At 39.0% G+C, this 14273-nt stretch overlaps 1 protein-coding gene across 2 annotated transcripts in view; it reads right to left on the bottom strand.

Moving 5' to 3' along the window:
• Positions 1-13220, bottom strand: part of LOC148852909 (esterase/lipase/thioesterase family protein) — a 114891-nt gene extending 101671 nt beyond the window's left edge. For both annotated transcript variants that reach the window (XM_088944173.1, XM_088944172.1), the window contains exons 1-5: positions 12839-13220; positions 9381-9462; positions 9232-9302; positions 418-532; positions 191-270 (exon numbers count right to left, since the gene is read on the bottom strand). In XM_088944173.1, the coding sequence (XP_088800299.1) occupies positions 191-270; positions 418-532; positions 9232-9302; positions 9381-9462; positions 12839-12939 (449 nt within the window). In that variant the 5' untranslated portion in view covers positions 12940-13220. The remainder of the gene's footprint in view (positions 1-190; positions 271-417; positions 533-9231; positions 9303-9380; positions 9463-12838) is intronic.
• Positions 13221-14273: the final 1053 nt, after the last annotated feature.

Below are 14273 nucleotides of genomic sequence, written 5' to 3'. Positions count from 1 at the left end.
ATGAGTATAACCTTCATAACTGTCCTAGTAGATAGACCTGTACAGTAAACAACATAGGAACTGACCTTTGGCAGGTTAATAAAACTAGCTTCTAGAATAAATACTGTCAAAGTTGAGAAAAAACCTTTCTTCAGACAACCCAAAGGACCATAAGAGCCTAAAAGCAAATTAGCATGGAAAGGTGGCATACCTGTGGCCAACAAGCACAATTGCAGGAGGAGAATCTCCAAACATTGCCTTTATAACAGCCAAAACGTCATTGCACAATGTCTGCAAAAAATAAGCTCCAAATTCATTTTCATCGAAAGGGGATGATGTAGAACAGTGCTTCAAAATACTGGTAGGCCATGGAAATAATAAGCATAATGCATGTACAAAATTTTTGTGGAAATTTTCTTCTTAGGTATTAGGATATACCTCAATAGAGAGGTCTATATCATTTTCTGTGATTGACTTTCCATGTCCCCGCAAGTCCATAGCTACTACTCGAGCCTTCTCCTTAATTTTGCTTGCTGACAATGCAAATGAAAGCCTGACAAGATGAATGAAACAATAATTTGGCAATTTAAATGAAGCCTAACCAAACATATAAACAATAATGAAGCAAGGCGGTGGTATGTACTCAGGACCAATTGGCCTTGGAGACTTTTTGACAGCTGAAGTTTTGTCCTTGCTGGCACTGCAAAGTTTAAGACTAGCAAAGAAACTGGGGTTTCAACAGGTGGAAATGTAAGGGGATTCAAAGCTAGCCATATCTTGGACAATTGTAGCTGTCCAGCTGTTTGGGCTTACAGACATGCCTTTAGGGAAAGTGAAAGTCTAGCAATGGAGATGACTACCACATTCAGTTGGATTAAGAGGACTGCAAATGGGATGGCAGACTCATTAGTAAGCAAGGGGTTAACAGACAGAAACTGCTTTGGACACAAGTGTAACTCAAATTCTTATTGAAAATATGGGTTATTGGAATTTTCCAATAATTGCTTGACTATTTTAGAATTAAGTTAATTAATCAAGTTCCTTTTTGACTATCAAAAAAAACATATAAACAATAATAAAGTATGTAATAAAAATAACAAGCACAATGCAATAATGGCAATCTTTTTTATGTTCACCCTAAACTTGACGTTCTGGGTAGACTCATCATAAGAGCGAAATACAATACTTTTAAAGGATGGATGGTGGGAATACAAGAAGTCGTGGTCACACCTCTACAATTTGCAAATGACACAAACACCAAGGTTTAAAATGTCGATATCAGTGGAAATTGTAGAGGAGATGGGCCAAATGGCCCATAGACTGTCATTTCATGTTATGTTATGTTTCTCTTTGTTATGGGCCTTATTCTGGGCCTATACTCTGTAATGTTCTGTTTTTTGTATTTTTCTGCCCACTCAAGGGCCTCTCTGTAATTTATCAAAGATTAACACCTTAATAAAATGTTTAGAGTGTTAGAGTGAGGTTAAATTCGAAACTCTCACTCTCTAACACTCATTGCCGCCAGCTCTCTTCTCTTCCTCTCTTGTTTGTTTAGTTTCTGTTTTGCATCTAATCTCAAACAATTCCATACATCAAGTGAACTGTTTTTCAACTTGGTAGAGCGGGTCATTGCTTGGCGTGTCCCTCATGTGGTTCTAGTTCAGCCAACTGCATGAGGAGGTTCTAGGACTGAATGTTTACAATCATTCGCCTGGTTCTTGGAGGTCATTGGAGGGTGCTCAAGTTTCTATACACTTGGAGAAGGATTCGGTGACCAGGAAGAATCAGAGAGCAAGTTTTTCAGCCTAATTTGAAATCAGAGAAAAGGGGTTTCGAAGCTAGCTCAGAGAGCAAAGTGTTCGGCCTGGTTTGAAGTTCAAACCAGAGATACTGTAAGTTGTTTTCTCAGTTCTTTGCTGAGTTATTTTGATATTTGGGAGGACTGTTAAAGCATTCAAAGCACACCTCCATTCGGCCCACTGTTGCTGGACTGATTCTACTCAGAAATTTCTGGGTTATTCTGGAAGTGTGGTTCGGCTGTTATTGGACTTCCAAACTGCTGAAAACTGATCTAAACTAAGTGGTACAAGCCTCTACTTTAGTTCAGCTATTTCCTAGACCTAGACGGAGTGTTCTTGAAGTGATTTCTGCTGGTTAACAGTGAAGTGTTGACTGTTGCATACATAGTGTTTGTAAAAAGTCCTCTTAGGTACTGTGGACTGTATTTTTTGTTCTCCTTGGGAAATTATTGTTGGGAACCAAGAATACATATTGTTTGGAGGCCTGTTGATTGTTCCTTGAAGGCTGAATCAGGGTTTCTTCTCCTTGAAAGTGCTGCCACCGAACTTGGTTCTCACGGATGTCAGATCTGAATTGAGTTTGTGTGTTGCTGTGTTTGCTATTATTTCAATTCAATCTGAGTTCTTTGAAATCATGTCACTTTTTTGAAGGCTTGCCGAAACCCTAATTGAAGTTGTTACATAATGGACTTCTCAGAAATTGAGAATAAGAGCACTGTTGAATATGGACATAATTCGGGAACTACAATTGATTCCTTGTTGGCTATAACTACAGTTAAACTGGATGGAACCAATTATTTGGCCTGGTCACAATCCGTAAAAATTCATATTTGCAATAGAGGAAAGTGGGGGCTTATCTCTGGGAGCAAGAAAGCTCCCCCAGAGGAGGATTCCTCTTATGAGAAATGGGTGCAGGAGAATTACACAGTGATTGGGTGGCTTGTGAACTAAATGCAGCCACAGATTAGCCAACATTATCTGTGGATGAACTCGGCTAAAGAAATTTGAGATAGTGTTGTAGAAACTTACTCCTAGAAGTTGAATATTGCCAGAGCCTACAAACTGAGAAGTGATGTGAAGAATCTAAGGCAGGGGGAGAAGTCACTTGCAGCATACTTCTCAACCCTGAAATCTCTATGGCAAGAGATTGATTTGATAGAGGCTGTGACATGAGATACCCCCAAGGATGCTGAAACATATAGGAAATTAGTTGAAAGGAATAGGGTCTTTGAGTTTTTGACAGGGCTGAACTCTGAATATGACATTACAAAGCAAAACATCTTATCCAAGGAAGATGTTTCATTATCTATAAGTAGCTTGACCAAGTCATTAAATTGTTGTGTAACATTTTTCCCTTCTCACTGTGTGTTTCAAGACCTGAAGTCTCAGAAGGTGATGGGCGTGGCCATGAAGCGAATGGAATATACTTACTCGACACCCCTGGCCAATGCTTTGATCATCCCAAGAATGTTGCTTTTGGTTCTACTTTTCCAGAGTCAGCCAATCAAATTATGTTGAGTCATTGTTGGTTGGGTCATTTACCTTTTTCTGCTTTAAGTCATTTGTTTCTCAAACTGTTTAGGGGAGTCAATGTGTCCAGTCTCAATTGTGAGTCCTATCAGTTGTCAAAGCATTGTAGAAAAAATTACCCTGTGAACAATAAAATATCCTCTTTTCCTTTTCATATTGTGCACTCTAATGTGTGTGTGTGTGTGTGTGTGTGTGGGGGGGGGGGGGGGGGGGGGGGGGGGCCTTACCACTTATCCCCTATGGGAGGTTACAGATATTTCACCATGTTTATTGATGGCTTTTCTAGATTCACTTGGATATACTTAATGAAATCACAAGATGAAGTCCCAAGACTTGTGAGGCAATTTCATGAGCTTGTTTTAACTCAATTTGATACTAGAATGCAAAAGAGTATTTTGAGAAGAGCTTATCCTTGTATCTCTCTGACATGGGGGTTATTCATCAAAGCTCCTGTGTTATAACCCCTGAACAAAATGGAGTTGCTGAGAGGAAAAATAGACATAATGTTGAAGTTGCAAGGAGACTTTTGTTTGCCTCACATGTTCCCACAAGATTTTGGGGTGATGTTATAGTTATTGCTACCTATCTCATATACCGTATGCCATCCAGGGTTTTAGGGTTTAAATCCCCCTTCTGTCTTCTTCATCCAGACAAGGATCTCTTCCCAATTCCTCTTCGTGTGTTTGCCTGTACCTGCTATATTCACATTCCAAGTGTGCAGAGACATAAGTTTGAACCAAAAGCCCACAAATGCATCTTCCTTGGTTACTCCCCCACACAAAAGGGTTATTGTTGTTTTGATCCAAAAACTGGCACCCGACATGTCTCTATGGATGTTACCTTTGATGAACTTTCTCCTTTTTATGGTTCCTCTCAAGAATGACATTGTCCACAGAGGGAGAGTCTGTCATAAGTTTTTGCTCTTCCTCTTCCTATCCCAGTTGAGTCTCTTGACAAACCTGTATCCTCACCAAATGAATCAAAGGATGATCAATCACTTCATACCTCTTGTCCTAGTGCCCCTATTTCTTTACCTCCTCGTCCTACCCATAATCCCAAAGTGTATCAAAGGCAGAGATCCATGAATGAGCAAATAGTTTCCCTTACAACAGATGAGGCTCATACATTCCCAATCACAGATGAGATAACAGGTACTGCTTCAGCTCCTTTGGAATCATCATTCCCAGACCTTGATGTCTCCATTGCTGTTAGGAAAGGGAAGCAGAAGTGTACTGCACACTGCATTTCCAAACACCTTTCCTATGACCTGATTTCTCCTTCATACTTTGCCTACCTCTCTTATGTTGCTTCTAACCCCATTCCTAAGTCTGTCTCAGAAGCTCTTGGGATTCCAGAATGGAGAAATGTTATGAAGACTGAAATGGATGCTCTACATGCAAATGGTAGTTGGGAGGTGGTGGATTTGCCTGAAGGGAAGGATCCAGTTGGGTGCAAGTAGGTTTTTACTATTAAATACAGGGTTGATGGAACTATTGAGAGGTACAAGGCCAGACTTGTTGCAAACGGCTACACACAGACATATGGGATTGACTACCTGGAGAATTTTGCCCATGTTGCCAAGATGACATCTGTGAAGGTTCTTTTATCTCTGGCAGTTCACTTTGATTGGCCTCTCTATCAGTTAGATGTAAAGAATGCATTTCTGAATGGTGACTTACATGAGGAGGTCTACATGTGTCTTCCTCCAGGAATGTATGGGAAAGATATGTAAGGAAAGGTATGTAAATTGAATAAATCACTTTATGGTCTCAAACAATCTCCTAGAGCCTGGTTTGAGAGATTTAGAGCTGCACTTGTTGAATTCGGCTATGTTCAGACACAGTCAGATCATACTCTGTTTGTGAAGAAAAGTGGATCTCTAGCAGTGTATCTCATTGTGTATGTTGATGACATTATAGTGACTGGTGATGATGCCTCAGGCATTCTGGCTCTTAAGTCTTTCCTCCATACAGAATTTGAGATTAAGGATTTGGGGAGTTGAAATACTTCCTTGGCATAGAAGTTATCAGACCCAAGGATGGGATTCTTATTTCCCAAAGGAAATATGACCTTGATTTGTTGTCTGAAACTGGAAAACTGGGTGCAAGACCAGCTGCAACTCCCATTGATATGAGTCACAAACTTTCAGCTTTGGATGGAAATTTGTTGGAAGACAAAGGGATCTTTCAGAGACTTCTTGGGAAGCTTCTGTACCTATGCATGACTAGGCCAGATATTGTGTATGCTGTCAGTTGCATTAGTCAGTTCATGCATGCTCCTAGAGATACTCATATGGCAGCAGTAGAACGGATTTTGTGCTATCTGAAAGGCTCTCCAGGAAAAGGAATTCTATTTACCAAGCATGGTCATCTAAAACTTGAAGCCTATACTGATGCTGATTGGGCTGGAAATATTGATGATAAAAGATCTACTTCAAGGTATTGCAGTCTGGTGGTTGGTAATGTTGTCTCTTGGAGGAGTAAGAAACAATCTATTGTGGCCCGTTCCTCCGCAGAAACAGAGTATAGAGCCATGGCACATGGAGTCTCGGAATTGTTGTGGCTAAGGTCCTTAATGGAAGAACTTGGGATTGATCATGACAAACCCATGATGTTGTACTGTGATAATCAAGCTGCCATCAACATTACTCACAACCCGGTACAACATGATCGAACCAAACATATTGAGGTTGATCGACACTTTATTCGAGAAAGAGTCTCCTCCGGTGAAGTGTGTCTTCCATTCATTACTTCTGAAGGACAATTGGCAGATTTTCTCACCAAGGGCATTTCCAAGGCAAGACTTCAACATGACACTGGCAAGCTGGGCATGATTAACATCTATGCTCAACTTGAGGGGGAGTGTAGAGGAGATGGGCCAAATGGCCCATAGACTGTCATTTCATGTTATGTTATGTTTCTTTTTGTTATGGGCCTTATTCTGGGCCCATACTCTGTAATGTTCTGTTTTTTTTTGTATTTTTCTACCCACTCAAGGGCCTCTCTGTAATTTATCAAAGATTAACACCTTAATAAAATGTTTAGAGTGTTAGAGTGAGGTTAAGTTCGAAACTCTCACTCTCTAACACTCATTGCCGCCAGCTCTCTTCTCTTCCTCTCTTGTTTGTTTAGTTTCTATTTTGCATCTAATCTCAAACAGTTCCATACATCAAGTGAATTGTTTTTCAACTGAAATGTCGGTAATCCAAATATAAGAAACATGTCGAAAATGTTGGAAATGTTGGAAATATTGTGCAAAATATTTTTTTTTTGATAAATGACAGAAATTTTATTAAACCAGCAAATAAGAGTTACATGCAACCCGAGGAAAGGCACGAGATGTGACCTTTCCTTTAAAGCTAGTTATAGAATTATAAGTACAAAGAAATTACACTGAAGTCCAAAATAAAGTATCCCGAAGAACCCCTTGTTTTGCAAGCAAATCAGCCAATGATTTTGCTAATCTGCCTACCCACTGAACTCTGATTGTCATAATCCTTGTTAACCATTTAACATTTTTGAGAAGATCTCTAAAACCCCAAATCACAGTGTCCGGATCCTTCAGTCAACCCACTATCACCTGGGAATCCCCTTCATATTCCTTGTGAAAATTATAGACATTGAGGAAACATTGTAAAATATGCAAAATATAGAATGATATTTTATGAAATGATAAAAGTAGCATCAGTACACTTTTTAAACTATTATCTTGTTCTGAATCATTGAAAAAGCTAAGAAACTAAGGTTATAGACAAGAGAATACGTTCTGAAGTTGCCCTGTAAACCTTTTTGAAGTTATGAGCAAAAAAGCAAAAAGCCCAAAAGAGATTATCCCACTAATTAAAAAACAGCCCCGAACAAAGATTGTCTTTGAACTCCTTGTTTAGCTACACTATCAGCCAAGCTGTTGGCTGATCTCCTAATACACCTTATTTGAATCAACATGTCTTTAGATGTCTGCTTGAAGCACCTAAGCTCATTCCTTAGCTTCCATATTACTCCTTCCCCCTTCAGCCAATTCACAACAATTTTTGAATCCCTTTCAATAATCAGCCTGTGAATCTCCATTTCTTTAGCTTTTTCCACTCCATAAACTGCTGCCATCAGTTCTGATCTCACCACATCACCATGCTGAAACAGGACTTGAGTACATGGCTAGAATATTTCCATTCTCTTTCCTTATTATCCCACCAATACCTGATGGGCCAGGATTTCCCAAACAGCTGCCATCAAAATTTAATTTCTTCCACCCAGCAGCTGGAGGAGATCAATCTCATTAACTCGAGGTCTTCTAGATGCAGTGTTAGCAATTGTTCCCCATGATCTGAAGAAACCTTCTATCTTAAAATCCGCTTCGACAAGACCCCCCCCCCTTTTCAATTGGTGCTATGCATCTTCTTTTTTCTTAACATAAAAGATTTTTATTAAAAATAAAGAAAAATGAGATTTTTCATCCTTTTCTTCCTCCTCATCCCCCCTCCTCTTAAGGAGGCTTATGCCTCCTTGTTGGTTGATACATAAAACCAAAAAAAAAAACTAGTTCGGAAGTGCCAGAGATCCATTGGCTTCTTATTTTTAAATTCCACCTCCTAGGCGCCTAGGCACCCGGGTGCCCCATGGTCTTGGTCAATCATTCCCGTCTTGGATGTCTGGGGTAAGCCGATTCCTCCTAGGGTTGGAGCTTTTCGTTGGGAAGCTGTCCTAGAAAGATACAATACTTTGTGATGTGCTCCAAAAGAAAAGTCCCTCATGGTGTTTATTCCCATATTGGTGCATTCTGTGTAAGGCAAATGGTGAGAGCTGCTACAACTTATTAATCTCTTGCCCTTTTGTGTCTGATATTTGGGTTTGGTTTCTCTCCTTGTTTGATTGCAGATGTACTCCTCCACCAAGCATACGGACTTGTTTGCTTCTTCTTTTTTCAGGTGGCCTAAGAAGAGGGGCAAAGTTCTTTGGAGATGTGATAGGGCTGCCATTTGTTGGACAGTTTGGGAAGAAAGGAACACACATATTTTCTCTGAAAGGAAAGGAGAAAAGAAGCTATCATTGAGGCAGTGTACATTAGAGTGGTCCAGTGGGTAAAATCTCTAGAGTTGTTTGATTTGATGATATACATAAAGGTTTGATGCTCACTAATTGGAAAGAAGTTGCACTTTCAGCATCAGACCAAATGAAAGCCAGTCTTACTTGGTCTGCACCAGCTCCAAGGTTCATAAAACTAAACTTTGATGGTAGCAGTGAGGGCAACTTGGGGCCTTCACGTGTAGGAGGAGAGATGAAGAGGGGAAAGTGATTGCGATGTATTCTGGTCCTATTGGGGTTGCTGACTCTCTTAAAGTTAAGGTCATGGCAGTGTTAGAAGGGGTAAAGAAGGCAAAGGATTTGAACCTTAAAAAGCTAATTGTAAAAGGAGAATTCGAAACTGGTCATAGGATGACTGCAAGAGGAGAATAGTAAACTCTGGAGATTTGCTAATGAAAACGGAGAGTTTGATTGAGCAGCTTGGGGAATAGAGATTCAGCTTCATTGGTTGAAGAGAACTGCTAATTCCTTTGCAGACACCCTGGCTAAACAAGGGGTGGGAAGGGAACAATTGTTTTGGGCAGTTTTGTAACCGTTCCTCTGTTTTTCTTGGGAAGGGTTAAGAGATTTTATTTCTCCCTGTGTTTCCTTTGTAAGCTATTGTTTCTTTTTTAATAAAAAGGTTCTGTTATTGATCATAAAAAAACAATGTTCTTCCAATTAGCATCATATGCATTATATATATAGGCTTATTTATTATTGCCAATATGCAAAGCATTCATCTTCTCAAATGAAAAATCAATTCCAAGGTGCATTGACATCTTGCAAGCTAGGGTACCAGACTATTATGAATATAAGTAATCTAATAGATGATTTTGTCACTAAAAAGGAGTAGGGTATACCCTGAATAGCCACCACCATGTAGACAAAAAACAACTGGTCCTTCAGCTCCTGCCTTGTATACATGATAAACCTAAACAAGAAAGCACATCAAGGAGACTATCCCTTTTATATGTAATAAAAAAGAAAATCAGGACAAAAAGTTACTCACATCATTTGATCCAGGAAAAGTGATGTCATCCTCTTGGTCAAAATAACCCGACCATTCTAAAGGTGAGAATTTTTCAGAAGCCCTGGATGTATAATACTGAGTTTATAAGATATGTATTTCTATTTAGATAAAGAAAAACAGCAAAAAATGATTTAGATAAGATTCTTAGCCATTGTCACAGATGCTTTTACTTTCATAGAAACAAGGCCACCACACTATAGTAATAAAAAGATATCTAGGCAATATGGTGAGCTTAGTAGACTTAGGTTTCCATATAAATGAAGTGATCAAAATGGACACTAAACTTCGTGCCTTCCATTATAATGGAGTGTCTGGCCAAGGTTATACAGGCTGTCTGAGCAGAAAATCACAATTGATCAGTTCTATGAATGGAGAGGGGAGCAGCTGATTTGGTCTCCAAAGTTTAGAAGGCCTTTACTTGATCAAGAAGTTGAAGAATGTATTCTACTGCTGGAGAAATTAGAAGGCACAAGTATCTCTTGGAGCACAGGAGATGATCTTTGGTGGAAAGAGTTCAAAGAAGGAAGATTCTCAGTGAAGTCTTTCTACAAGGCAATAACAAGAGAAAGTGTAGATACAGGACAGATAAAAGGTGTATGGGGTAATCCAGTACCACTAGGCCCTAGGATTGAGGCATTTGCTTGGTTGGTAGAACATGACAGCATTCTTACTACAGATCACTTGAAGAATAGAGGGTTTCACATGACAATCTTCTGTTACTTATGCAACTTTGAGGAGGAACAGTTCTGCACCTGTTCTTTTCTTGTAGTGCAGCAAATTTCATCAGGAAGTTTTTCTCTTTCCTGTTCGGGGTCAATGTCTTTCAACCTCTATCCCCAGCCATAGTTGGCACCTAGGCGACTAGGTGGTTTTTCATGGTCGCCTCGCCCAAACACCACAAGTTTTGCATATTAGGCGCCCGCCCAGAGACTTAAGCGGGTGCCTACATTCATCTAAAAAATTATTTTTTTAATTTATTGTTTTGATATTTTTTTAAATTTATTGTTTTGATATTTTATTGGATGTTTTATTCTTTTAAAATAAATCTGGTTACATGATATCATTTTAGTATTAAGACCAAATATACAGCCTTTTTTTTCTTTATGTCGTAAGCGTTTTTTTGGTTCGATTGGAGAGGGAGGAGAACCGAAGACTTCAAACCTCAGCCCAACTCCACCGCACCTCAGCTCCAGCAAGCAAGTTCTTGTTCTTTTCCAGATTTCAGACATTTTTTCCTTTTCTTTTTTCGAAAAAACAGGGGCTCTGCCAGTCCTCCCTTTCTCATCGTCAGTAGTCACTTTCAGTCATCAGTAGTCACTCTCAGTCATCAGTCGTCCACCCCATGAGTCCATTTTTTGCCCTTTTTTTTTAAAAAACAGGGGCTCCGCCCTATACTCCTCTCCTCCCTTCACTGATTCAGTCATTGCTCTCACTTCTCACTTCAGTTTTTAACAGCTGAACCTATCATTAATATATATGAATATGATTATATGGCTGAAATCTATAGATTTTATATTTATAGATTCCATCGCCTAGGCGTCGCCTAGCCTTGCCTAGCGCCTTGACAACTATGTCCCCAGCAGAAATATTCTCCAAATGGCCAAAATCAGAGGAAGAAAGAAAGCTAGAATCATGTGGAGCTGCATTCAATTTGCAGTTTGCTTGGCTATATGGAATGAGAGGAACAGAAGGATCTTTGAAGATAAGGCAAAGTCCATTGATCAACTGGTAGCCGCAGTGAGCAATCTGATTTCAGATCGTGTGCTACAGCTCCCAGAGTTTGACACAGTGAACAAAGCTGATTTCTTAGAAAACATTGAGTACTCTTGAGTTACAGCCCTGTAATGAAGATTTATTTTCAGTTTGAGTGATGTACCTTTGCTCGGTTTGTCAACTTGACAACCAAAAGTTCTTGTAATGTACCTCATTTTCAATTTAATGAAATTTTTCTACTGATATTTCCAAAAAATAATGGAGTGTCTCAATATCTAGAGCATAAGGTCATCTCTCATCCAACTCTAGGACTTGAGTCATCCTCGACCTGAGTTGTCTCAAAAACCAAAGTACATCAATCTAATTCCATGTTTTCAATCCTCATTTCTCCCAACCCGGAGACACAATTACTCTCTCAAATCACCTAGTAACTCTACAATATCCCTCATTTCCTCATCCTTTGTACATTTCTTTCTAATGGAGCTTAATACCACCACCCATAAGCCCTCACAATGAAATTCTGCTGAGCGGAAGTTTATAGAAAACAAGAAATACTCCAGTACAGTCAATACTACCATCTTAGATGCCAAAAATGGATATGGATAGGGATCAACCTATTCTTCATCTATATAATTATCAAAAATTTACTTGTTTTGAGGATTCTTAAGTGTTTACCAGTTGGATCCCCATACATAAACCAACCTACAACAGTATCCAGTGAATTTGAGTCCAGAAACAATGCTTGTTAGACCAAATAATCAAAGAGTAGTCATTTTAGATATAATCTGACATTTTAGATCAATATATAGGACTCCAATTAATTTAGCCATAACTTATGGCACTAAAATAGGACATCCCAATTGCTCTTATACCAAATACTTAATATATTTTAATTTAAGGTTGCAAGATTATTGCATGTCCTATTATTGTTAGTTTGAAGACGTAGCCCCCAAGAGAAGTTCACATTCAGACTCCAGCATATTTGTTTTTCTTGATTATTAACAAAAAGCTTCAGAATAACCAAACGAAAGCACAACAGAGTCCAGAACTAGACCTCCAGATGATTCTTTCAAGAAAAAATTAGAAGCAGATGTACCAAGACAGGAAGATGTTGAAGCCCTTAAAAGAATCATCAGTAAATGGCAAACAGATAATAAAGTTTCGATCTTGATCATGCTAATCTTCTCAATCAAATGAAAACACTCAGGAAATCTCGAAGATCCAATACCATCTAGTTCATGCCACTCCTAAATTAGAACTGAAAAAGTAAATGGGGAGAAGGAGAACGGCTTATTCATCAGGGTAAGAAGGAAAATGGGACAGCTTTTCGTTGTGCAGTAGGCAGATTATAAAAATCCTCCATATCCGATCAAAACTCCAGTTATACAAAATTTCCAAATTTCATTAGTTGTGCTCCTTGAAATTCGATCTTTAGTATAATTTAATTCAACTTCACAAGTTTTTGCCATTCTCAATGCAGCTATCTATTATTTAAAGAGAGAAAACAATATTTAGCAATACAAACCGAATGTGGTAAGAAAGCAAAAACAAAACAAATATTTTATACCAACTACCCATGAAAGACACATAAACGCATAAAACGATGAAAAATCTATGTAATGAGATCCTTTTATTCGTACTTTTGCATCGCTGTGATTGAATTTCCAGAAAATCTTATGGATCAAGTAGAGAAACATCAGACACAAATAAGATGGGGAGCTTACTGAGCTGCTGGGCGAGGAGGAACCGAAGAAAAAGCAGAAATGTGCTGAGGTTCCTCTTCCGAGGTCTCTTCGGGAAGAGAAGAAAGATTCGAGGGGTCCATCACCACCAAAGCAGAAATTTGAGAATGAGAACTATGAGTAACTCTCGATCTCTTCCCTTGTTTTCTTATTTACGAACGATGATTTCATCAAACTTCGGGCGGAAATACAGCACGAGATCAACACAAAATGACGTCGAAGGGGTTATGCTAATATGCTCCTTTGGTAGCCAGACTATGAAATGGAGAACCGTGTTTTGACCTTAACACGAGATCAGCATGGCATTTGGCATGGCGTGAGCACATACGTGTATAAAACCTCCCTTTGATTTTCTATTAATCTTACAAACCTCCCTTGTGTTTTGACCTTAACAAAACCTCTCCTATAATTAAGCAAAATACCTCCCTCTAATCTGATACCTGATCCAATTATCTTAGATTCCAATGATGTATTTATGCAATTGGATTGGATTCGGGTTGTAGAGATGATGGGTCGAATGGCTTATTTTCTCGCGACTTTGTTAATAGGTAGTGTGTCTTAGTTATATGGGCCTATTTTCCTTTTTTATTGTTGTTTTTGGTGCTAACCGCCCTATTAAGGGCATTCATGTAATTGTCCTCATTTTTTACAACAATTAGGGGTGAGCAAAAAACCAAACCAACCGAACTGAAAAATCGGTTAACCAAACCGGTCGGTTCGGTTTCAGTTCAATGTTTTCAAAAAACCGACAGTTTCAGTTAACCATTTAAAAAAACGGCGGTTAATCGATATATATATATATATATATATATATAGTAATTTACTTTTTTAAATCTAATAAAAAAGTTCAGCAGTCTAAGAGTGTTCAGACTATCGAACTGAGAGTCTGAGACTTTCAGCAAGTTCGCCAGTCCAGCGAACAGCCTGTCTGATACCACACCCACCACGTAGGGATTTTTTCCCCCTCTCTCTCTATCTCTCTCTATCTCTCTCTCTCTCTTTCGAACTCTCTCTCTCCGAGCTCTCTTTCTTTCCCTTTTCTCTTTTCCCCAACGGGCAACAGACTCTCTCTCTCTCGACACTGGCGATCCCAGTTCTCAGTGACACTGGTGATCCCAATGGGTTAGAGGCTCCACTGCATCTCAGTGACACTAGCGATCCTAGTTCTCTTTGATTGTGCTTTTCCCATTTTTTTAATTTTGAGGGCACAAAAAAACCAAAAAATCGAACCGCAGTTAACTAGTCGATTGATTAACCAGTTGCATCGGTTCGGTTCCAATTCAATTAAATGTAAAACTAAACATATCAATTCGGTCCATAAAATCACCCCCGTGAGCACCCTTAACAACAATAGAATAAATATATTATTGGGAGATAAAGAAGGGTTTGAACTCTCTCTCTCCCTCTCGCTCTCTCT

The sequence above is a fragment of the Nelumbo lutea genome, chromosome 5 (assembly GCF_056320005.1).
Source record: "Nelumbo lutea isolate HS-2025 chromosome 5, American lotus-T2T, whole genome shotgun sequence".
NCBI lineage: Eukaryota > Viridiplantae > Streptophyta > Magnoliopsida > Proteales > Nelumbonaceae > Nelumbo > Nelumbo lutea.
Note: the sequence above shows the minus strand (reverse complement) of the source record. Positions and strands in the feature narration are given on the sequence as shown.